Consider the following 26,955-nt stretch of genomic DNA (forward strand, 5'->3'; position numbering starts at 1 on the left):
TTTTCTACGGTTCTCTGGAATTTCGTAGAATACGTTTCCGCTGTATCATCAGCGAAAGAGGTCTAGACCTGCCAGGATTCGAAACTAAGCCATCTCCCGTCGCAAATAAACGTTAACCGCTACGTCACCCTTCGTTCTATATCTCTGGATATTTGTCTCACGGTATTGCTATAGAAAACATGTCCTTGATCCCACAATATTGCGCGTTTTATTTGCCGAACTTCGATCTCAATATGCCCTCCTTCTCCGAAACATTCAGAACAGATAAAAGACCCTACACGAATTCCGAAACGATTCATTCAAACATGTGACTCGAATAAAATATCCAGCAATCGCAAGAAGATGCTTCAGAATTAGTAATAATATTTTTTCGTAATTGCCTTGGATGATCTTCGAACTTGCAGAGCATTGTATTCGTCTTACGAGCTTCTTTAAAAACCCGAATAAATATATCGTTGCATTTAGAAACAATTTTCTTGAAATTCTCACCTTGTATAAGATTATATAGGAATAATTTTCTTTTCAACTGTTGGAAATGAAAATACAAATTAAATATATTGCTTTTTATTTTTCTTCATTCAATATATCGGTTTAAAGGTTCAAATTAATCGTTAAATATTGTAAAAATTGAAAAATTACTTCCTCCCACCGACCGCATCAATTGTTCACAATATTACGAATTTTTTAACTAAAAGTTCTTTAAAGTTTCTAAAGTTTCTAAATTCGCAGTCATTCGTCTTCCAATTAATTATTCCCTTAGTTCCTCATTTAGTACAGGTGTGTATATTAATAAACATACGTCCCTAACAAATTTTCTAAAATTCTCGAGACCACGACAAACACCACGGGATTGGGAATTTCCAGATATTCGAAGTTTGTTTTCTCGAGAAACGGGAACGAAAATTTGTCAAGTAACGTCGAGAATTTCCGAAGCGAGATTTTCGAGCACAATCGCTAGTCGCCGCGGCGAAGTTACGTTTTTACGCAACTGCATCGAGCTATAAAATTTTTCAACGTTCACCGTGCTCAACAAACTTTCCTCCAACTAGAATCTTTTTCACCATTCGGAGCTCTTTATAAACAGCAAAACATTTTTCGATCGAGAAGCAACATAGAATCGGAACAGTTTGTGTAATTTAAAATTGAGAATCTTACGCTGGGGTCACTTCTGACCCAACGCTGTAATTTGCTTGACCAAACGTGTTAGCATACTTTCATCTATATATTGAACGATTTATAAGATTTAAAATAAATTTGGTTAGCAAAAACACTTGTTAACAGTACTAAATAGTACTTATACATTCGTTCCGTTTATGTCAACGCATCTGCCATGTCATTGAGCTAACAAAAATTAATTCTCAAGATTGAACGTTACAGAAAATAACCTATGTAGGGCTCTCGAATTTTAACGAGGCAATAAATTGTGGTGATGCTAATGTTCAGTTGCCTAAAAGCAAAGTTTCTGTTTGGTGGACAGTTTGACGGGTTTGGTCTGGCAATCAGCTCGTCGAAACGAAAGTGTAGGAGCCATTCGCGAAACAAACGCAACGCGACGAATAAAATGGAGGGTTTTATTCGCGGAGAGGCAGCGTAACCGAGGCCTAACAACTCTCATTATGTTCGTCGATATCGTGGGGGTGAGGAGAGGTTTCTTCATCAACCCGCGTCGCTGTTCGCCGTTGAACGTTCGGGTAACGATAACGTCGCGCAGCTAGGCGAGTTGTCGGCTCGAATGACAGCCCTTCAAGTGCAACGTCGAACCGGAAGCTCGGGGTTATTGACTCGCCACTCCGACGCGCGGCGTTCGACGTCGTTGGGAACGCGTCTACGTGAAGGCACGCGCTCGTGTACGTCGAGACAGGGGCAAGATCGACGCCGCGGAGATGCTTCGAGTACTGCCAGACGAATAAAAGGCAACTTGAAAGAGCAGACCGAGACAGGTAGACCGGTCGGCTTTTCAACCCGGAGGATTCGTACTTCGTCGTTGGAGGACAGCCTCGTCGCGATAATTAACTCTGTGCAAGATTCTTTCTCAATGCCGACGCGGGCTCGAGAGGAAACGACCGACGGAGCGGAAACGGTAAACGATATTCCTCCGATAACGTTGGCTACGATCAACCAGAGGCTAACGATAACCGTCGTTGGGCGAGGTACCTCGCTATTGTCTGGAATTTCCCTTACAAAGGGACTGGGTACGAGAACAGAGGATTTCTGCGCGAGCAACATCGTTGAACATCTTCGAATCGATTATCGAAATTTTTAATATGACTTCGAAACGTTAAGTGATGTTAACGTTAGGTTTCAGACTCTGTACTCAAAGTTAGTGAATTCATGAATATTATTCCTTAACGATTTATGTTGAATTTGATGTAATTATATGAATGTGTATTCGGATTGAAAAAAAAACTTCATTTTAGAAATATGTGTCCAATCAGTGTGTAACATTATTCAAATAGTGTAAAGAAAACACTGATTGGGCATACATCATCAGTTGTAGCTCCAATAGGGTTGATAACTTGTTCTCCTATGGGTCAATTTTTTATTTGAGTTAAGTAAATTCATGTTTCTCTTGTTTAATTTAATTGTAGTGTAAATTGTATTAACTGACTCGATCCTAATATTACGATGGATCATGTCGTCATGCCACGCAGAAGGTATCAACGATCAAGGTAATTGAGTCAAACAAATGGATGCCCAAAAGAAGTCCTCAAGGATAAAGAGTTATATTCTAATGTATATAAGATAGTAACTGTGATTGTTAACGACTTTTCAAGTTGAAGTAAATAAAAATTAAATAAAAAAAATATTTTGAGCGTTGATTCGTCAAACTGCAAATTTGCAAATTTCTGCTTCTTCTCTTGAATTGTACATAGTTATTTTAGACAAAGTACACATTTATAAATTATTCAAATTTTAAACGAAACAAATTTCAGCAAGAATTGTAGGAAAAATGTAGCACTTTTCATAGAACGATTGCTAAAAAATTAGTTTCACCTCTGAATAAAATTCGCCAAGGAACGAGCGATTCGGAAACAAAGAACTCTACCGAGGATCGTGAAATGTAGTTTGGGGATGCAATAAAATTTAACGTGGCGAGAAAAGTAAAATATTTTCTTGCTCGAAAACACGCGATTCAGTCAAATTAGTCGCGAAGCAAGCGTAATTGCGAATTGGATAAACGGAAATACCGGACGAATCGAACGTCGAGCGACGGCTTATTCGTGCAGCGGAATTAAATGGAAAATTATTACCGGCGGTGACACGACTCCAACCATCGTTTAAACAGATGCAACGGAAAACCAGAAATTCCGGGAACGAGCTCTCTGCAAATCACCTGCGAAATCAAGTTACCGGAGAACAGAGGGACAGGACTAAACGCGACTCGCGAAACTCCAATGTAACCGTATTCGAGATCAAACTCGATCGTCAAACAGGCGTTTTTGCCAGGCGGGCGTATAAGCTGTACAAACAGAATCCATTCGCTAATAACAAGAACCGTGCACCGCGCGTCATTGATCGCATCGCGTTCGTTCAAGTATGCGTTCGGAGGGTACGCGTGGATTTGGATCGCGGGGACGAAATCAATGAACGCCAGCGTCGAAATAGCAACGCGTCATATATACGCTTGGCATTCGATGTTTGGCGACTGCTGTGGTCATCATCTGATGGTAAAATTACATTACCGTGGCGAAGTGGTCGAACGCTCCAACCCTGATTTCCCAACCGACTTTCGATCGGCAGCGTTTGGCTTTAGGCACGTCAATAAAACTTTCCATCAGCTCAAATTCCGTTGGAATATTTTATTTTTACTCTAAGCTTGGAACAAATAATGCAGAGGAAGCGTACCGAGCATATACGACTATTTTTAAGTTGATCTAATCGAGGCATTTAGCTTTGGATGTACCAACAGGAGTTTTGACCAGTGGAAATTTCGTTGCAATTTTTTATTTTTATTTTAACTGTCGAACAAACAATGTAGAGAAAACGTACCATGCATATAGAACTATTTTGTAACCTGATCTATTTGAGGCAAATACGTAATTTCCAATTGAGCTTTGATTTTGGAGCTATTTCAAAAATGGACCCGTAAAACGAAGCAAAGAATCGCGTAAATTGTGTCAGTGGTGTTAGTTTTTCTTTTTAATATTTTGGATGAAATGGTATGTTTTTTAAAGGTATTTGTACGTAATAAATATAATCGTTAAAGTAAAATAAAATATAGGAATTGTTTCAGTAATTATAGTGCAACTATGTGAGAAAAATAAGTCGAGAATGCAAAAGAAAATTTCTTCGTGCGAATCTTCGTTTTCGAGAAAATCGACTTGGATCGAGTACACGTGCGATAGAATCTTGGATGCTAAAGGCAAGTAGAAACAATGTGTAATGGTCAGAAGCGCCAAGTCTTATTCGATCGTACGCGTGACTTTCCAAATTCAATTATCCTGGGAAAGAAGCACTATACTAACGATGAGCAAATTAGGAGACGATTAGGAGTCAAAAATGCCCCTAAATCATATTTAATTTGTGATGAATCGTTCGTTAAGTAATAAAAAAAGAATAATTTAAGCCAAATTTAAATTCTGTATCTCTACTTGGAACACGTACCATAAACTATTAGGTTGTGATAATAACAAACTTAAATTTAACGTAAAGAAACTTAACCTAACACTATACAGGGTGTTCGGCCACCTCTAGCAAAAATTTTAATGAGCGATAGTAGAGGCCAAAATAAGACGAAAATCAAGAATACTAATTTGTTGATGGAAGCTTCGTTAAAAAGTTATTAACAATTAAATTCAAAAATTTCAAATCGTTCTGGAAAAATTATTTTCGGTTGCGGGGTCAACTACAATCATTTTTGGTGAGTACACATACCTACGAAATCCAATCTACTTTCGAGAAAAAAAATCGAGTAGGTGCTGAAATTTTTCGGCGAAAAAAAATTTTTCAAATCGTTTTAAAAAAATTATTTTCGGTTGCGGGGATCAATTACAATCATTTTTTATCATTACACATACCTCCGAAATCGTACACACTTTCAAGAAAAAAATTCCTTACTGAAAATCCAATTAGGTGCCTAAATTTTTCAACGGAGAAAAAAAATTGCAAATCGTTGTGGAAAAATTATTTTCGGTTGCGGGGGTCAATTACAATCAGTTTTTGTCATTAGACATACCCACGAAATCCCGCCCACTTTCGAGAAAAAAAATAGAGAAGGTGTGAAATTATTCGAGAAAATTAAAAAATTGCAAATCGTTGTGGAAAAATTATTTTCGGTTGTAGGGTTCAATTACAGTCATTTTTGGCGAATAGACATACCCCCGAAATCTTGCGCATTTTCGAGAAAAAAATTCAGTAAGAGCGGCACTTTAAACGTTAATAACTTTTTAACGAAGCTTCCACCAACAAATTAGTATTCTTGATTTTTGTCTTATTTTGGCCTCTACTATCGCTCATTAAAATTTTTGCTAGAGGTGGCCGAACACCCTGTATATAACCAATATAGTTTCAAGTTTGTTATAATTATAACCCAACAATTACGTACAATTGATTTCGATTACAACAAAGGGCTAACGTCCTTAATTCTATAATTTTAACATTTTTATAACTACGTGGCTTCTACTTTAAATATTGATTTTAATGTTATGTTTGTAGGTATGGGATAAATATGACTGGGTGTGAACAAAAAGTGTTTTTATTGGGGATATTTATAGTTTATAATTTGATATCGGTTGCAAGAATAGTCGAAAAATTATATTTTTACCTTTAAAATTATATTTTTTAAATTGTATTTTTTACCTTTTTTAAAAATATATTCTATATTACTATTTAAAGCGTGTTTTGAAACTTGTCTGCATGCCAGAGATTCCTCCACATATTTATAAAGTAACGATTTTACCTAACTTTTTTTAAAAGGGCGCGTTCCAAGACCGTAAACGTTTAAAGTAATTGTTAAATATTTGCCCGAAGGACTGTTACTGGTATGAAAAAGCGATAGTCCGTCGCAGAAAGGTTCAGTGACTATGATAGATGTGAAAAAATTTCATAGACCGACACTGGCTGGGTAAAACTGTAACTTTGCTATTGTGACATGTGGTGTATGGGTTCGAACCTGTTAATCAATTCAGCTTGGTTTCGGATCGATACTTGATGTATACCTCCAATTTGTTGACAATATGATACTACCGTTATTGTTTGACTCGGATTTATAAAGGATTAGTGATTCGTACCATTCATGGGCCAGCATACTAGTCGTCAGTTTCGTTACGCGTTTAAAAACTTTAGAAACCACTGTCCAATTCGATTTCGATTCTCATACATTAGAGGTCCTCGCTTTTTCGTCTGTGAAATATCACGTATTCCTAAAAATTTATATAAAGCTCTATCAAGTTTGTGTTTATGTAATTTATATTCTAGTGTCTGTCTCAGTTTTAAGAATACTACTGGTTTGGTTCTTTCGAATAATACAAAAGAAAACTCCCTGGGGATCTCTGTTTATTCCATATTGATTCTGTTGACACAAAACCTATTTCCCATAGAGTAACAAGAAATCAAAGAAACAAAGAAGATACCGTTATAATAAATGGAAAAATGTAATTCACAATAATTATAATAGATTCGTAGTGAAAAAAAAAATATATAAATAGAATTTACTGCTCATTGGTATCAAGAAGAAAGAAAACTTAATTATTTTGAATATTTAAATTTATAAATTGATTGAGACTCTTCTTATCTTTATCATTTAGCATTATTTTCTTTTAACGTCAACTTCAAGAAATTGTAAAGTATAGAAATAATGTTTAATGTTTTAAAAAATTATGATTAAGCTTGAGTATACCTTTTACACGGTCTAAATTTTGCAGAGCATCGGCTTAATGATATTGCACTTTGCCATAACCCGGAAATATAATTTAATATATATATGAAAACGCAGTCGTGTAGCAACCATTTTTCATTAGTAGGTTATGATCCACTCTAAAACTAGGTCTCTGCTGTTTCGAATCTCAAGAGACAAGAACACCTTCGAACGTATCAGTTGTTGATCATATGTCAGTTGACGCAGTACTTCCTACATTTTTATTCTCTATTATTAAGTTGGTATTTGTTAAGTATTAACTATCATAAATAACCCATAATCAATTTTCGTTTAAGACGAATTTATGAACCCTTCAGATCCCTCGAACAAAATATTTTGAACAACGATCGAATAATTTTATTACAAATAGAGCCTCTTCGAATCCCAATTAATATTTTTACCCGACTCACTATGTACAATTTAAATTCGTAATATTTCGATAATTTTCGAACGGAAGGAAGCTTATTCTCATTTCATTTCCTCCGTTTCAGTTTTTCTTCATTAAACTACCAATGTTTAACTGGAACGATGAATATTAAACATGGGCAAGTTTCTTCCCGTGGAAAAATTAATGAAACACTGCGAATAAATGTTATTTACAACCAAAAAATGTAAACACATTTGTTTTATTTTACTAAAATAGAAATGTTGTATAAAATATTGTTCGCGATTATCTCAAATAAAAATAAAATCTCACAAAGTACACTGGTGGACAAAATGATAAGGCACCGTTGTACACATAAGAAATTCCAGATGTATTTAGTAAAATCTTAAAGTTATTAGCAGTAAACTATGTTATAAGTGAGAAACTTCCTTTCAAGGCCACGTACCAGTCTAGACAAACAAAACACGGTGCATTGTGGTCTTTGAGTTTCATTGTTTCGAAATTTCAGGTGGACAAAATGTTAAGGCACTTGAAGTAGTCTGTTAGAAAACGTTGAAGTGTGCAGTTCTCTGCAAGTTTATCTTGTAGAAATTACTTATTAATAGTTAGTTTATAAGTGTTTAAATACTTTTTAACCCAAAATTAAATTATGGGACGAGGAACAGCATTAAGCGAAGATGAGAAGATTAAAATACTCCAGTTAAAGTCTAATGGAGAAAATCAAGTACAGATTGAAAAAAAACTAAAAAGAAGTCGGTGTGTTATACAGAATTTTTTACAAAACCCCGAAAAATATGGGAAACAGAAGTCAAAGGGAAGACCTGCAGCCCTTTCTTCAAGAGAAAAAAGATTAATTTTGAAAAAAGCATCGAATTCTGGACTTACACCTCGACAAATTGCAGTGGATTGTGGAGTTAACGTATCGACTAAAACAGTCAAAAGAGTAATTCAAAAAACAAGCTATTTAAAACGGAAGAAATTTACTATAAAGCCGCCGTTAACAGACAAACATAAGACCGCCCGATTAAGTTTTGCAATAGAGCACATTCAATGGAAAAACCAGTGGAAACGAATTATATTCACGGATGAAAAAAAACTGAATTTGGATGGTCCAGATGGATATAAATACTATTTCCACGATTTAAGAAAGGAGCAAAGGGTATTAAGTCGCAGACAATGTGGTGGTGGTGGAGTAATGATATGTGCAGGTATCGGCTATAGAGGAAAAACGGAAATAGAATTCATTCAAGGCCGTATGAATAGTGCTGGTTACTTAAATTTAATTAAGAGACACATAGACACTTACGCTCGCAGAATTGCTGGGACAAAATATATATTTCAGCAAGATAATGCAGCTGTGCATACCGCTCGCATAGTAAAAAATTATTTTGAAACGGAAAATGTAAAGGTTTTAAATTGGCCCGCAAGATCTCCTGACCTAAGTATTATCGAGAATGTTTGGGGAAAACTCAGCCGAACATTATATGAAGGTGGAAAACAGTATAATACAGTGTCCGAATTAAAATCTGCAATTTTAGGAGCTTGGGAAAGCTTGGATCAAAATTATATAAAGGATCTGTACAGAAGTTTACCAAGAAGAATGATTGAAGTGGTACATCGTCAAGGGCAGTCGACACATTATTAAAACTTAAAAAAACTATGTAATCTTATTTCATTTTAATACTTTTGTAATTTTATATTGAAAGTGCCTTATAATTTTGTCCACACTCAATTTCATTTTCTTGGTATAAATAATAAATGGATTGAACGATTTATTTAATTTTTTCATATATTATGTCAAAACTAGTACCTTATTTTGTTGTGTATTCATATTCCACGTATATGTACAAATAGATGTTCATTTCCAAAAATTTTGAGGTGCCTTATCATTTTGTCCACCAGTGTATGATGGATTTAAATAATTTGATTAATATTGTTCAAATATTAGGGAAATTGAAAAATGTCATCGATGCCCAAAATATTCGAAAGCCTAATTATTCTAACAGTATAAATTATGTTTACTGAATGTTTGACTTATTGAGGTATTTAAATATTCAAATACAGAAAGATTTGACAAATAATACCAGCTCAAGTTCGAGTATCTGAACACCTTTTTGTTCGAATAATAATATATGAATTATGATTTTTAAGTATTTAAATCCTACTTTCGTTCGCCTAACAGCAAATTCTATGAAACGTAATCAATTAACGCTCGAAAGTCAGTTTCTTTTATTCTTTTTGAAAATTAATTTCTAGAAATATGACTAAGCAAGTAATTTAATTTTAATTTAAATTCAATTTATATTGTCAATGATTGTTTCTTGTAAAAACTTTATATGAGTGAGATGATATTGTCTCGAATCCAAACAAAGAAATTTCAGAGTTCGAAGTGTCGACAAAATTATTAGATATCGTGTAATATAATGAAATTTATAGCGACCATTGTGATCCAAATAAGCATTATTAACCTTCGACGATGGCAGTCGAATATTCTACCGATCGATACGAGTCCGATCGAAGCAAAAACTAATATCCAAAGTACGTAACTGGCGAAAGATGATGTAACAAGTAACGAAAACGGCGCGCATGAAAACTCAACAAGTGAATATTGGAAATCTCGAAAACCAGCGCAATGATAGTGATTCCGATCGATCGATCGAGGCCATCAGCGCCGGAGAATGTTCCATTAATTACGCGGAAACCTTCAGCTAATCAATGGGTAGTTAGTGGCCAATGGTTGGCTCGCATCAATAATCACTGGGCGACGTGGTAGTATAGTACTGGGCTTTGATGCGTTAATTTATACCACCTGCATTAATGCCCTTGTCTCACTGGTCCGGAACGACGATTGTCTAAGCCCCTGTACGATCTCCCGCCAGGTATGCGCAAGACGCCGCGAACAAGACGATATATTATATTAAGATCAAGTTACTCGAACCATCCCAAATTTCAGAATATCCATATACAATTCGCCTTCCACGGAAATTGGCGGAACGCAAATTCCTGCACCAGGTTCGTAAAACTATTCTAATCGATGTGTTTACTAAAATAGCAGAGTTTTGAAAAGTAATTACTACTCTACACCGTTCCTTTCTTTAACGATGTTATCCATCAGAATGAATAACATGTACTTTATGTATACGAAAATGTGACAAGTGGTAGTCGATAAAGCAAGCTGAAAAGAGATTTTGAAGAACTCTTTTATGAAAAAATGAAACAATTGATTTTCAGTTATCGAATTGCGAGAATTGAAGAGACTACTATGTGTCTGGGATTTTCAACACGTTGACTAGATATGACATGCATGTACAGATTGGTCACTCGTGGACAATCTTTTAGGGGATGATTTTGAACACAATTGGTCCATGGATAATATTATTAATTCTTGCTCGTTTCAGTTATAGTAGTTATAGAAAAAATTTTAAAGGAAAGTAGTAGCTATTTTCGAAACAGTAAGAACAGTTTTACAAACGAAACTCTCACCACTTTAATTAATAGAATATTCAACGTTTTGACTTGTCATTTAAAAAACTGAATTTAAGACAATTATTTCCCATTTTACGTTTCATTCATTTTTCAATTACTCGTTGTCTAAATTTCAATTCAAATAATTTAACCTCCTAATGTACGATTTAATTCCAAATAATTTTTCAAACGTATACTATTTACTTTTGTTTAAATTTGTTCGTACAAGTAATGGCCACGAAAAAGAGTAGATTTGTTTTACGAATATCTCGTGAATGTTAAAATGTGTTGATTTTAATATATAGAAATTAATGACGAATGAGTAGTCTCACAATTGTAAAACTTGACATCAAGAACTTGTCACGAGCCAGACTCGTCATTTTACGGCAAGGGGTTAAAGTTACTCAGCAAAAATGTAAAATATCACACGATGTATTGATTTCTCGAATACGGTGCACCCATGATTTTTTACGCAGAATGACCCGGGGAATCGTTTCGAGTAAATAAAAATATACATTTCCAATAAAAAAGAAATATGCATCTGCATCGTTGCACTTAAAAAAATAAATTTCCCTCTACAGTATGTCCCCATCTGTTACCCATTTCGAGATATACAGGGTGTTCGGCCATCTCTGGGAAAAATTATAATGGGAGATTCTGAAGGCCAAAATAAGATGAAAATCAAGAATACTAATTTGTTGATGGAGGATTTGTTAAAAAGTTATTAACGTTTAAAGTTCTGCATGTACTGAATTTTTTTCTAGAAAGTGGGTAGGATTTCGGGGGTAGGACTATTCACCAAAAATTATTGTAATTGACCCTCGCAACCGAAAACAATTTTTCCAGAACGATTTCAAATTTTTTTTTTACGCCGATAAATTTAAGCACCTGTCGATTTTCCTTAGAAATTCATTTTTGATTTTTAGTAATTTTGTTTGACGTTCTACAGAAAAGTTGTTTAATACTTTTTTGTAGGTATCCATGAACTCTACTTCCTCCTAAAATTTGATTGAAATATATCCAATATTGTAGGAGTTATGGCTGTTTGAAAATTGGACCATTTTTATGGGGTTTTTGTCACTTTACGGGATTAAGGAACAACTTTTCGAATATTTTTGGAACGTCTACACATTCTGCTTCAAAATACGCGTATTTTGCATTTTGAAACATTAAAATCCTTCGATCCGTTCAAAAGTTATGATGTTTTAAACATACGCATGAAATTTCAGGGAAACATATCAACGGTATGGTCAGACATTACATTTTTGGTAAGGAATTCTTTTCTCGGAAATGCGTAGGATCTCGAGGGTATGTATAATGATCAAACACGATGGCAATCGATCCTTCCAACCAAAAATAATTTTTTTAGAACGATTTGAAAAATTTTTTTTTTGCTGAAAAATTTCAGCACCTATTCGAACTTTTTTCTCGAAAGTGTGTAGGATTTCGGGGGTATGTGTCTTGACCAAAAGTGACTGTGATTGACCCATCCAACCAAAAATAATTTTTTCAGAACGATTTGAAATTTTTTTTTTTCGAAACTGCATATAATTGACCCTTGTAATTGAATATAATTTTTTCAGAATGATTTGAAATTTTTTAATTCAATTTTTCAATAACTTTTTAACGAAACCTCAGTCAAGAAATTGATATTCTTGACTTTCGTCTTATTTTGGCCTCTAAAATCTCTCGTTAAAATTTTTCTCAGGGGTGGCCGAACACCTTGTATAACCTGTCCCTAATTGCATAATTCACCCAGCAGGGTGTGCCCCTATTTTTGATACTGGAGGACACAAGCAAATATTTGGATACCGAAGGTTTCCCTGTATCATAACTCGTTATTTCGGTACAGCCACTCTGGGGCGTAATAACTGTGCGAGAGTCGCGGCGAAAACGCGATTAACCGAAGAAAGAGGGACTCTGAACCCCCAAAATTTACTCGCCGCGTAACAATGACCGTTCTTCGAGCTCCCGCGTATCCGAGTACCGTGCTCTCCCCGTTATAAATACCCCGTGTAAACGTCTCCGTGACACTGACTCCGTTCCTCCCCCCCGGCGACCCGCCACTTCCGCGGCTTCCGCTTTTGAGTAGTGACAACGGTAGAAACAATGAACAACCCCCGGTCCCGTTCCCCCCGGCAAACTTTTCCTTTTGTCCCGACGTCGGTACGAGGAATGCCGCGGTCGGGCACAAAAAGAAACTACTGCTCGGTTTACGACCAAACAATACTTTTATCTTTCGAGATACGTCGCCCGCGCGGCCGAAAACTCGGCACCGCCTAATTAAATTCGGCCCGGTAGAAGAGAAGCTAAATGGCTGGTTCGCGCCGCGACGCAATAAACTTGTAAACGGTGGAACAATGGAACGCATCGTCGACGCTTGGAAATTGTTAAGTTCATTAACGTGCTCCCGCCGACGCGTATCTTTAATTAATACGGTCGAAAATACCCGGAAGCGGAACCATTATCCTTTCGAAGCGTATCGGTGTATTTATTTTTTCACCCCCCTCTCGATAGGAAATGTTATTAAATGCGCTAATTAAAATCTGTTACTGCAGAGACGGATGAGGGATCTCTGCGTTTTGCAATCCCATGAAATATGAGTTCGGTAGTAAGTTTTATGACGGCAATTTGCGCCGAGTCTCTCTCATTATTCTGTTGCGTTCGCGTCTCCGTGTAAAAAAGGTTGATAGCGATCGTTATTGTTTCGCGAAAAAATTGCGCGATCTTCGAACGCGATCCCCGCGATCTGATTTTATCGGCCCCTTAACGAGCGCGGTCGAATTAACTCGAGCGAACGATACTTGGGAGAAGTGCGCGCGATCGAGTTTTATGCAACCATAATGTACTTGTTCGAACGAACGCGGGCAATGAAAAATAATCCAAGGAAAGTCGTGATTCTGAGAATGGGGGAATTATTATTTTACTGTTTCAGCGTTGAGAAACGTTGAAGAATTATTTTAAAAATCAGGTTCATTCGTTTCGATATTGATACAGATTCTACAAACACTTTGTTAACAGATTATTAATTAGAGAATTTATTTAAAATAAAACTATATTAAACTGAAATAGAGTTTGCTAATTTATTACATTCAACTTGTGTCTCTCGCAAGCTCTCGACCGACTTATTCTTATACAGGGTGTTCGGCAACCCTGGGAAAAGTTTTAATGGGAGATTTTAGAGATCAACATAAGACGAAAATCAAGAATACGAATTTGTTGATTGGAAAAATTATCAACGTTTAAAGTTCCTCCTGTAGAACGACAATTTGCGAAGAGCTGCTAGTGATTGTCACTCACAAAACTGTAAGGTTGTCGATACGTCAGTAAGAATAATTTCTCATGCTAAGTGAAAACCACTGCTACAGGCGGAGCTTTAAACGTCAACTTTTTAACGAAGCCTCAATCAACAAATAATTCTCGATTTTCGTCTTACCTTGGCCTCTAAAATCTCCCTTTAAAATTTGATATGCTGGATAATTATAGATCTCGGATAATATAAATATGACGAATATAAACACAGATCTCGGACAACGCATTATATTTGCGGTAAAGAATTTTTTTCTTAAAAATTCGTAGAAATTCCTGGGTATATGTATTCACCAAAAATGATTGCAATTGACTCGTGCAACCAAAAATAATTTTTTTAGAACGATTTGAAATTTTTTTACTCGAATTTTTTTCTCGAAAGTGCGTAGGAATTCAGGGTCATGTCTATTCACCAAAAATGATTGTAATTAACTCTCCTAGATAAAAATAATTTTTTTAGAACGTTTTGAAATTTTTTTTTTCGCCGAAAAATTTAGGCACCTATTAGCACCTACTCCCTTGCCGATTTTTCTTAGAAATTCGTTTTTGATTTTTAGTAATTTTGTTTCACGTCCTATAGAAAAATTGTCTAATACTTTTTTGTAGGCACTCATGAGCTCTACTTCAGAAAAAAGTTTCATTGAAATATATTCAATATTGTAGGAGTTATGGCTGTTTGAAAATTGGACCATTTTTATGGGGTTTTTGTCACTTTACGGGATTAAGGAACAACTTTTCGAATATTTTTGGAATGTCTACATATTCTGCTTCAAAATACGCGTATTTTGCATTTTGAAACATTAAAATCCTTCAATCCGTTCAAAAGTTATAATGTTTTAAACATACGCATGAAATTTCAGGGAAACATATCAATGGTATGGTCAGGCATGAAATTTTCGGTAAAGAATTTTTTTCTCGAAAGTGCGTAGGATTTCAGGGGTATGTCTATTCACCAAAAATGATTGTAATTGCCCCCTGTAACTAAAAATAATTTTCCCAATACGATTTGAAAATTTTTTTTTTCGTCCAAAAATTTTTCGACCTTCTATCATAGTTATTCGGATAAACCATTCTTGGTGTATAAAGCGATACAGAGGCCGACATTCGTACGTTTCGTATTTTTGAACGCGGGGTATCTAAAAATATCGATCAATACAAAACACCGTAGGGGGAGAGACTAATTTGCATTGGAGAGACTTCGTGCGCGTAATCGTGGTTCTCAGTCAGCATGAAAAATTCCACTTAATGACGTATCCGCAGCCTTGCAGATTTCTGAGTGAGAACCACTATAGCAGCTGTTCGCAGATTACCGTTCCACAGGTGGAACTTTAAACATGAATAACTTTTTAACGAAGCCTCAATCAACAAATTCTTGATTTTCGTCTTATTTTAGCTACTAGAATCTTCCATTAAAATTTCTCGACCGACCATCCAGTGTCGCGGTGTCTGAGGCAGGGGTCTGCTATCTCGTTCGCTTGTTCCAAAAAGTCGTCCAAGAAGAGCCTCGATGTAAAAGTTACATAGAAATAATTTCGATTAACATATTGGAAGATTGAAAGAAACCCAAACCCGGTGACTTTGAAGTTTACAGGAATAGAAACGACGTTCCCTGTAACAGAGTAACATCAGTGCTCGTGAAATTCTACAAAGGTGCCTCGAAACGAGACCGAAGAAGGAGAAGAAGAAGAATACTCGAAACTCATAAAGAACGATTCCGCTGATGTCTACATGAATCAGGCCATTATCATGCAAACGTTAGAAAATCGAATGCTATAGAGAGACAATATTGCGCGTGGGAGGGGAAGGACGGAACAGAGAAGGAAAAGCGGAATGCCACGAATTTCGTTCGCATGGTTTCGACGATGGAGTTTCGCCGGGGACGGGCGAGTTGGTATCGCGGCAGTCTGGCCTGATAAAGGAGAAAGCCTCGATATTGGTCAGACAGTGGAATGCCCCCAGTTCGCGTCGGACAACAAGATTTCTCCTCTGTACCCACGTACCAGTCTCCGTCAGTCTCATGGGCCGATGGACGTGGAAGGAACCGAGTCCGAGGGAGAAGGGAACGTACGATATGGCGAAGTTAAAAGGAAAGTCAAGGGGATCGAAAGATTGCGATTGGGAACAAGTACCGTTAAGCGCCAATAGTCTGCCCGTTGTCACGATCAGACGTTCCCGCAACACGAAAGCCACACGCGTACCCCTCCTCTTGGACTGTCCTGGGTCCGAGAACAAGCTCCAGTAAATTGAATTTCAGGAGAAGGGGGGGAGAGTAAACAGTGTGGATCGTTGAGGAGAAGAGAGACAAGAATCGCAGCAGGTGTACAAAACGTGGTAAAAAAGAAGAGTGAGTTATATCGAGGTAAGCGAGAGAGAGAGAGAAAAGCTAAGTAAGGTAAGAGTTTGGGGCCGCGAAACCCGTTCGTTTCCTCGCAATTCAGCCACTTAATCGCCGCCGAAGAATGCGAAAACAAGGGGAATGTTATCGAGCGGAGTTAAACGAATTTGCTGAATAACCCCGGGACGTACACGGCGTTCGATTCGTCGACGCGAGGCTCGCGTGAAACCGCTGTCATCCCCTGCGCCCACCCATTTTCTGTCTATTTGTCGAATAAAATACGGGGAATTTGGCGAAGCGGCCGCATAAAACGCGCATTATTCTTAACTTTTTCTCGCTCGCGGATTCGCCGCCGGGAACCCCCAGGGCGCTAAGCAAATCTATCCCCATCAGACGCAGAACGACGTTACCCCTGCTTCCAGCAGTACTTCCGGACACCCCTCTGATTCTTCGCGTGCTACATAAAGGATGAATCGTTGGAATTTTCCAAGGCAGCCGGAACGATCAAACGATGATTATGATTCCCGGCGCACGGCACACCCTTTGATCCCTTTTATCGATAATTCCTGGCCAGAGCCGGTGGGTTCTTCGTGGTCAAATATTCCGCTTCGCAAATCGCGGACCTGGTCGTCGACTGGCGTTTTCTTTCGAGCAATACGAGAATTATTTAACATGAACGGTGGGATTCCGGGTCTAGTTTGACCCGAATTTTTATTCTATTTCAATGCAACACAACTTTTCCGATTTAATTTTTGCATTATCGTATTGACAAGATACTTTTGTTTATTATTATCATTGATTTTATAAACTTAGTGGCATTATTTTGTAGGTGCGATTGGAAAACAAAGATATTGGAACCAATTGTATTAATTAATAGTTTTTTGTTCTCCAATGTTTCTATATTGTTATTATTTGTTAAAAATGAAAACTTCAGGACCCTAGAATAAAATTTGTATGAGTCTAAATGGACCTGGAGTCTGTTGAAATAGTTTTTAGTTTAGGTATAATTGAGAAGGTTGGTTAAATTCGAATGTTCAATAAATTTCAATACTTGAAAAATAGCATCTACGATATATTTTTAAGGGATGTATTAAATGGTACATTATATCTTTGCATTGAAACCGACAAATTTAATAAAGTACACATAGATAAAGTACAAATGTATTATTAAATGTTTTAAGAAGTACATTAAAGTGTTGCATGTTAACAGCAACGAGAGATTATAATATGCATTTTATTCAGAATCAAATTCATTTAATTCATCGTCTTTCATGTTTAGCGTAATATGACATTGACTTATCATGAAAGTACCGAACTAAAGTGATATAGTCTTCTAGATAGTCTACAAGACTATTTTATGTTAAAATTTCACAGAGAAAAATTTGAATACAATATAAGTCGTGTATGTATCGACGTAAGATCGGAATATTTTGTCCATTAAATTGAAGTTTTACTGTATTTACCGGGAGGAAGATTCTTTACATTGTGTGTATCGTAATACATGCAACCTATTTTAAATAGAATACTTTAAAAGTATTTATAAATTTTGTGGTTATAAAATTGAGGTTTTACTGTATACATCGAGTTGAAAGTTCTCTATATCGTAACGCGTGCAGCCTATTTTAAATAATACATTTTAATAATATTTATAAATTTGGTACTCAACAAACAATCGTTTTTAGGGCCTCCAGAGATGAAAATCCGTTGGATTTAAATTTCGAGAACGAGCAGACTAGGCAATAAGACCTGCAGGACTTATCCGTCTGATAGAAAATCGTTCGTTCAAGAACTGTCTGGCTACTTGACTGAAATGGGACGGTGCACCGTCATGCATAAATCACATGCGACGTACAGCATCTAATAGAACTTCTTCCAATAATTCGTTTGATTGCACACGAAATTGACGTAAGGTTTCCCTATTAAACTCCTATTAGACACAACGAGGAATCATCGAACTTTGTAAATAAATAAACAGTTCAGTAAAATTACCAACACCAGCTCAGCTTGTAATTAAAAATTATCAGATAACAAAAGTGGCTGTAACTCCGAAAAAAATCGAATAGACATATGTTTATATGAACGAATTTCATAAGTTCACAAAAAAATTCGTTTAAAGATATGTTTTGCTTACTAAAAAAATATAATTTGATCATGATTTGAGCAAAATCGATTCATAGGTAATAATAGTTACATGTTTTAATTTTTCAAGAGCTAGAATATGCTTCAAACGTGTACAATTATTTCTCTATCTATTGTAGCAAAACTTCCCACAGACACCACCAGAGGGCTACGCTCAACACCTCTCTCACAAGTGCTCGACAAACTATCAAATGTCTCAATTCCTCCTACAAAACTAAACCTCCACAATACCAGTCATTTAATGCAACACATTTCTTCATTCCATCACACAGTAACCTCAACTCTTTTAACTGTGCAAACAATCAGAATTTTAACGATACTCGATTTGAAATAACTTTATATTGTTAAGAAATTACTCGAACGTCGAAACAGTAAATGACACTATTACTCAACGAATTTATATAGAAAACTGAAGGTTTGCATCTTGAGACGCAACTCTCGACGTAACTCAAATCAAAATTTATTTGCATCCTCTTTACGCGTTAAAAATAACGTTGTTGAAGACTTCAGTCGTTAACCCTCGTAGTTGTTATTGTTACTACTTGGACGTCGAAATAATAAATGACACCATTACTCAACGAATCTATATAGAAAACTGAAGGTTTGCATCTTGAGATTCAACTCTCGACGTAACTCAAATTTGTTTGCAAAATCGTTACTTGTAAAAGATGACGTTGTTGAAGACTTCAGTCGTCAACCCTCGTAGTTGTTATTGTTACTACTTGGACGTCGAAACAATAAATGACACCATTACTCAACGAATCTATATAGAAAACTGAAGGTTTGCATCTTGAGACTCAACTCTCGACGTAACTCAAATTAAAATTTATTTGCATCCTCGTTACTAGTAAAAAATGACGTTGTCGAAGACTTCAGTCATCGACCCTCGTATTTATTATGGTTCTTCTGTTCGAACGAGTCAAAAGTCCCGGAACAAACAAGTATCCCGCGCGGGGGCAACAGTTGTTGGACGACGGGGGGATGGCGCGTTAAAAATTCAAGGAGACGCTCGCGAAATTAAATATCGCGGGACCCGTACGTGACGGCAGATGAGCCGCGGAAACGCGGATGACAAATAAAAGGTTCGGGTCGGTTCCCTGAAAAGAGCAAACGCGGACAACCGGGGGGACGTCTGCCGCTGGAATGGACATGAAAGAAGGCCTGTCCTTCTCGCGCTCAACACGAGATATTAAAAACAAAAGTGGTCCGCGGGTAGGGAGGCCCCGCTGCAGCAGGTTCATTTGGAATGTGATTCGAGCGAACCGACGAAGAGGGTTGAAGTGCGTCACGCGGCAAGAGCGATTGTTTCGCTTCGCGATGGCATTGTTCCGACGTATACGTATGTACGTTCCGCCGCGTAGAGACAAGTGCGACCAGAAAACCGCGGCGGCTGACGCGTCCGTCAACGAGAAACAACAAAAAAAAAAAAAGAGAGAAATATTTACGCCAGATGCATATTCATGCGACGCGATGCTCTCGTGCCGGTCCAAGTGACGCGGATTAATATGCATAAAATCCTTGCGTTGCCGCGGAACTCGGAGACGAATTTCAGAATGTATCGTTACGATATCCTGGGAAGAAATTTCATCCTCGAGTCCATTCCAGGTTAGAAGAATTTTCTAGCTAAAGAGCGAGTTGGGAATAGTTTGAGGCTGAACTTCCGCGACGCGAACTAATATAAAGGGTTCCGTGAACGTGGGTACCCGGAAAACGTTTCTTTGGAACACGAGAGACTCGTCAGATTTAATTGTATATTATGGTCAGAACCAAAGAATAGTTTTTCGGAAAATATAGGTCTCAAAAACAATTTTAGCCAACGACAATATTAACAGACATTGATATTTTTAATCTATTTCTAGAGATCATGTCAACAACGAAAACTGGCGATTGTTTACGCTTTTAGAAAAAAGCAATTTCCGTGAGAAACAATTCACGAATCGTATTTTTCTGTGGGAAAAATATCGTGCAAAAAGATGGCTGCTCTGTAGATAATTAATATTTTGTTCCAATAAGAAATAGAAGTAATTGGTAAGCATTGATAGCTTCCGCGAAACCAACGCGGATAGCAATACAAAATATTACTAACGCCTTAGATGTATGTAATTATTGGGTTTCGTCGGTGATGAAGCTATTTAGTAAAAGAATGATGACTCACCGAGAACGACGAGCTTCACAGGTCTGCCGGAGAGAATTTTCCCGTGGTCATCCTCCAACGTACACCCCCATGTACCGTCGTCTTCTAATCTAACGTTCTCTATATGTAACGCCGCTGTGATGGAATCGCCAATATATCTGTGTCCAGTTCCACTCATCTCCGTTCTCGTGTTGATTGTAATCATATCCACCGGACTTCCCTCGTGAAGCCACGTCGCTGGCTGCACTCTGTAGCTCCTAACAAGACAGTTCGTGCCAATTAGGGAATTAATTTGGGAGGTAGGTATTGCCTGCTGGACGAATTTATTGCCGCGTCAACGTAAATTCTATCCACGGACGACGATACGGATTTTTCGCAATGTTTCTTTGCATTCGAAAACGTTGCTTCAGCGAAAGAAATTAACGTTTTTGGAGGATAACAAAGACTATATTTTTAGCTTTACTGGAAACGTATCTTTCAAAGAAATCGGAAAACTGTAATTATGTACGAGATTATGGAAGCGAAAATAAATTAATTAAACAAAATTCAATATACGAGATCTTGAAACGGAACGAATGTAAATAAACGTTGAATAAAAAAATACTTGCGAAAAAGTTGTGTATTTTTGTATTGGAGGAAAATATGTACCAACTGGAAGTTTATTGATGTTGCAATTAGGAGAATTACCTTCATCAGAGTTACGATGAAACGACGACACAAATAATTCAATCTACTGCACAATATACACAAAAACTTATGAAACGAATTAATAGAATTAATTCAAATTAAGAAACTTCACGAGGCGTCCTGTGAATAGATGGGGTTATACTAACTTAAAATAGTCCCACTTTAATTATTTATATCTTAAAAAGTGTCGAGTGCACCCATTTTACATACACCAAAAATGGTGACAGCTAGATCCTAGAAAACGGAATTCTGCAACACTCGACAAAACAATACCTGACAAAACTATTTCTTAACATCGAAGCAACATTTTCTGTGGTCTAAAAACAATTTCTTTCTAGACACGACGAAAATTCATCTTTCCCGATAGAAACGAACGTCAAATAGCGATTGCATTATCCAGGGTAAATAGACCGTTGCAGCCGTAGAAGGAAGCAACGAGAAGTCGTAATGAATCTCCTCAGATCCGTTCATGTACATTCCATTTGTCAATAAAGAACCCTAAATTACCTGGCCCCGGGCAGCAGAAGCCTCGAGTAATTTCCTTCCAGCTCGCATGGTAGTACGACCTGTTTGTGAGGTTTCACCACTAGTTCCAGGGGTGGCTCTGACTGCGCGGCGGCAGCTGTATCTAAGGAGACTGGAACATTGGTTGTAGCGGAGGAACTGGTAGACCATAAGTCCTCTTCGGGGGCTAAAAGTGCCGCGGGCTGCGCCACGTCGTCGGACAGAGAAATCAACGTCGAGCTGGACGCCGTTGTGCTCGTGGTGCTTGTCGTGGTTCTTCTGGCACGTCGTCCACCCTCCTGTCTGCCTCGAAGGGTGAACACACCAGCCTCGTTCACGTACCCTGTAACAAAACAGGAGACACCGTGATTTTTCTCTCCCCTCTCTCTACCTTTGATCGTTCGATAAATATGACATTCGAAACCGAGCAGCAGAAAAGAAACCGCGATACAAGTAAAGCGTTCTTAGTTAAAAACTGTTTGCAACTTCATTGATATACTTCGTTGAATGAAACGAAACGAAAGAAATGAAAATTCAATCCAATATTTTCGTATTAGCAAATATAAATCGAATACTGTTCGAGTGCGCTTTGTACATTTGACTATACGAATATGTTTGATACGTTTGGGTGTTTGAAGGGTAGTTGAGTGTGTATTGATGTGTATTTCTATACAAGTTCTTTAAGTTTGTCGTTTCTTTTCAAACTTCATTTTCATTTAAGGTGTCAGTCATGGATATCTGGCCAGTTATGGATTATTGTTTAATCGAAAAGTCTGGGTCTGCGTGATTGGTTGCACCCGGTGCAACCATGTGTCCCCAGTTTCAAACATGTGTCCTGTCTGCTATCCAGCTTGTGTCCTCCTTGTCGAAGCAATTTCAAACACTGATTTCCCGCGCAATGCAATTTAGCATAGTAAAATCACTATTGAACTAATATTAGTGCAACGTTTGTTAGTTTGATAGATATATTTATATTAACTGTGAGTACAACGTTTCATATAAAAAATACTACGTGTTTAATCACCCAGATAATTTGAATTGTTTCCTTAAATATAAAATTATATCATATAAACATTCAAACGTTTAAACGAAAAGAGGTTAAAAGTAGATGACCGTTCTTTTTACAAACAAAACTGTGTAAAAATATTTATTTTGTACATTTTATTTAAAAGTTAAATTATTTCCCTGCGTATTACGGTCAAGATGTTTTTCTTTATATTTACTGTTTTAACACGCTTAACACTCGCATTTGGAATTGACATGGTGCAGGAATAATTTATTACGCTGTACGTAATAAATCGTTTGAAGTATGGATGCTCGAGGGATGACGTTCGCTCGCTATTCAACTGTACAGCTATTTAATGAGACGAACACAGGCATAAAATTCGAGGGAACTATACTGTGAACGATGTTTCACGAAAGCAACGGTGCTTCTTGACTAAATGGTATTTCTAACGCTTGGTCGATTTTCCCGAAAACTGTCTATCACGTTCGGTCGACCAAGGCTGTGGAAGGAAAACTAATTATGACTTCGATGGACCGCAAATGGCTATAACTATCTAGCGCAACTAAGGCACTCTGTCGACCTGTCTCTACCCATCCTCTCGTCACAGCGTCGATAAACTATGGAAGAAGGAAATGTTTGTAGTTCAACAAATGATGATGACGCTGAAATTCCATCGTCCCCGATACTTTACGTTGCACAAACGCATCGCTTCAGTGCCTGTCATCCTCTTATCGACGAATAATTTAAATTAAGCTACCTTTGTCGATCAATTCGCGTGTCGTTGGTATAAAATTTAACACGTGCCGTGTCGTTTCATATTATGAATACACGCAAATACATTGTAATTAACTATTTGAATAGTGACAATTTATTTCTTTTCGTCAATCAAATTTAAATACCCGAGTGACATATTAATATCATTAAAGGTGACACGTTTATACAGGGTGTTAGGCATCAAGTTTTTGACTGAGGCTTCGTTAAAAAATGATTAAAAAATTAAAATAAAAAATGTTAAATCATTCTGAAAAAATTATTTTCAGCTGCGGGGGTCAATTACAATCATTTTTAGAATCTCCCACAAAAATTTTTCCCAGGGGTGACCGTACACTCTGTATATAGCTCATTTAAATAAAAACTATTGTAGCATACGTAACAGTCAATTCTAAATATAAAAGCGATCGTTGTTTATTTTTACAATAATACATTTTTCAAGTATTTCTGGAATAGTAAACTCTGAGATGGATCCATCTAGGAACGTTCAATTTACGAATCACCGCCGTTATGCTCCGTGACTCGTGTGTATCGGCCACGTGTCAGAGCAAAGCGCCAATTCGATTCGCCGCGAGCCAGTGGTCGAAACATAACGCGAAAACAAACAACGCCTGGATGGAAGAGTTGGAGCAAACTTGTGACGGGATCGCGATAACGTCCATTGGCGAACGACCCGTGTTCATCAACGTTCGTGGATATACGCAACTAGTTATACAGAGCCATCGAGTGGACGTTAGTTCGACGTTGATGCATGCATTATTCAGCCAATGTATTCATTCATTATTCATGTCATGATCAATGGATGTCAACAGACCGCGATCTGTATCTGAGCACGTCGCCAGGGCGGAAAGTGAAAGCACGTTGTCGTTCGAATGCCCCTTCGACACCGTAGTGGTCATCGTTCCTGATCGGACTTTACGAAATGACGGAACATGACACGCTCGACTTTGTCGCTATAGCAGATCAGTTACAAATCTACCAGATCTCGTTTGCCAGCGGATCGATAAGTCAACAAGCCGGACACGATAATTAGGAAATCCTGGTACTAATGGGAAACGTATAACTGGTTACCGATATTCGCGTTGCACCGTCACAATTATAACGGGCTACTGTAATATATATATGATACGCAAGGTGAAACGGGCTTTAATTAAATTGGCTGACGGAGAATGAATATTTTACGATCACGCGATCGAGACAATTCTCGACGAGCTGCAAACCTTGGAAAATCTGTACCGATTTTTGTATCATTCGACGTGCAGGTTTGAACGTTGACTGAACAATGAAATGTTACTTTTGACGATGGACAAAAATACAATCTTTAATCTCATTTATTTCTGCGTGAATACGTTGCAATATAAATATTAAAATATCCTCTGGATCACTGTATTTTCGTGGTAAATAATTTAATAATATGTTTTCGTTTAAATACCCTCATTGTAAACGTTTAATTTTCGTCAGAATATCGCGTGTACCTGTAATCTGAAATACTTGTTCACGTTTGTTATAAAGTGGATATTATTTTTATTATTAGCGTTATAGTAAACACGATTCTAGATTCGAGTGCATCGATGATTCTGGGAATGTGGAACGTAGTGGGAACCGATAGTAATAAATTCAGGATCGTAGAAATCGGCAATAGTAAATTCTGGAGTAGGAGGAACCAATAACAATAAATTCTGGAGCAAGGAAACCGACGATGGGTAACATCGAACCTTTGGAGTCGGTATCGATGAATTTCGAGTCTAGAGAATCAGTACGGTCAAACTTCGGGTCGAGAGAATTAGTGTAGTATGTGAAACATCGGTACTGATAAATAGTGGACGTCTAGTGGGTCGGGAATTCCAGTATCGATAAATTTCGAGTCGTGTAAGTCAGTAGGATCAAACTTTGGTTAAAGACAATTATCACAGAAACGCGAAACGTCAATGTCGAGCAACATTTGTTTGGAAAATTTGATAGACTCCGATATAATATTGATTATTAGTTCATTGTTCTCGGTTGAAGAGTCTTTAGAAAGTCTTTGAAAGAAATCTTTAAGCGTGGTCCTTTCTTCCTTTTGCCTTCTTAGCACGATTTTCCTATGGAAGAAAGGTAACAGAGCCATCCTCGTCCGGGCCACGAGCTTCGCGTCACGATGAAACTTCAGCGTGAAGAGTCTCGGAGTAACCACTTGTCCCTTAACGAAACAGTCACACCTCGACTCTTATTTTACTCGAAAAATACTTTACCTACTTTACTTTACTTTAATATCCTCATATTTTTAAGCAAATAAAATAAAACTTGAACGTGTTTATTACAACTTCCTTTGGACACGTCGAACGAATGATTATTATTTTTTAGCTTAATTAATTTTTCTATAAATAATCTCGTTAGAAGTTTAACATCTCTAAAATATTACATTAAAAAACGTGCTAGGGAAATATAAATTAATCGTTGAATAGCCTGTGTTGTGAGCCAGTGGCTCTATAAATTCTGTATCAATTTCGTCATTTATTAAAATCTAATGAGCTTTAAAAATTTATAAAAGATCAATTTCTATTCATTTATAAATCGTTTGTGTACAAATTATTAAATTTGTAGGTTCTTAAACAATTTTTAATCGATTACAGAATTGTCCAAGTTTTTAAAAATTATATATGAAATTTGTAAATTCTACAATTACTATTTCTCCAAATAATTTTTATCTGACTTTAATGACATTTCGATTTTATCTACGTTGAAATTTAAACACATCCTAAAGATTAATCGTTAGCCAAAGCGTCGAATTAATAAATCTTCGTTCTGTTTAGCTGTCACGACCACTAAAGAATCGCTGCTTTATTCCTGCAGAAATTGAGATATCGAGGCTGATCAATTTCGAGTAGTACGAAGCGGTAACCGATAAACCTGGGATCGCAAAGATCCATAATGATAAATTTCGGGTCAAGAATATCGGTTCCAAATAAATTTCAGATAACGAAAACCCGCCGCTAATGTATTCAAAGTCGTAAAAATCGGCAGAGATAAATTTCGGATCGCTGTAAGCTGTTACCAAGGAATCCTGTGTCGCAGCATCCGGCACGGATAGAGGGGGTCCGCCGTGCTCGTATCTTTCATTAATCAACCCTGCAGAACCTCGGTTACGGTGGCCTATTTCGACCGTGCGTCAGCCCCCGTAAGAAACATTTACAGCCACGTAAAATTCTTGACAAAGACGTTGCTCCCGTTGAAACTGCAAAAGCAGCTTACAATGAGCCGCAACAGTTTCACGCCTTAAAATTATAAAGACCAGAGATAACAGCGTCGGGTAACGTCTCTCGCCGCGTGTTTGTCCCTCGTTAGTTAGAGCCTCCTATTTCACGCGTGGACGGAATCGCGTGTA

The 26,955-nt window shown here is 37.2% G+C and overlaps 1 protein-coding gene across 1 annotated transcript in view; it reads right to left on the reverse strand.

The window, feature by feature from the left end:
- LOC122400328 (hemicentin-2) overlaps positions 1–26,955 on the reverse strand; it is a 531,816-nt gene that overhangs the window by 253,254 nt on the left and 251,607 nt on the right. The window contains exons 4-5 of the mRNA XM_043401723.1: positions 21,818–22,157; positions 20,645–20,880 (exon numbers count right to left, since the gene is read on the reverse strand). Of these exons, the coding sequence (XP_043257658.1) occupies positions 20,645–20,880; positions 21,818–22,157 (576 nt within the window). The remainder of the gene's footprint in view (positions 1–20,644; positions 20,881–21,817; positions 22,158–26,955) is intronic.

This window comes from Colletes gigas, unplaced genomic scaffold (assembly GCF_013123115.1).
Source record: "Colletes gigas isolate AHSC1104 unplaced genomic scaffold, ASM1312311v1 Colletes_gigas_Sc00017, whole genome shotgun sequence".
NCBI classification, from domain to species: domain Eukaryota; kingdom Metazoa; phylum Arthropoda; class Insecta; order Hymenoptera; family Colletidae; genus Colletes; species Colletes gigas.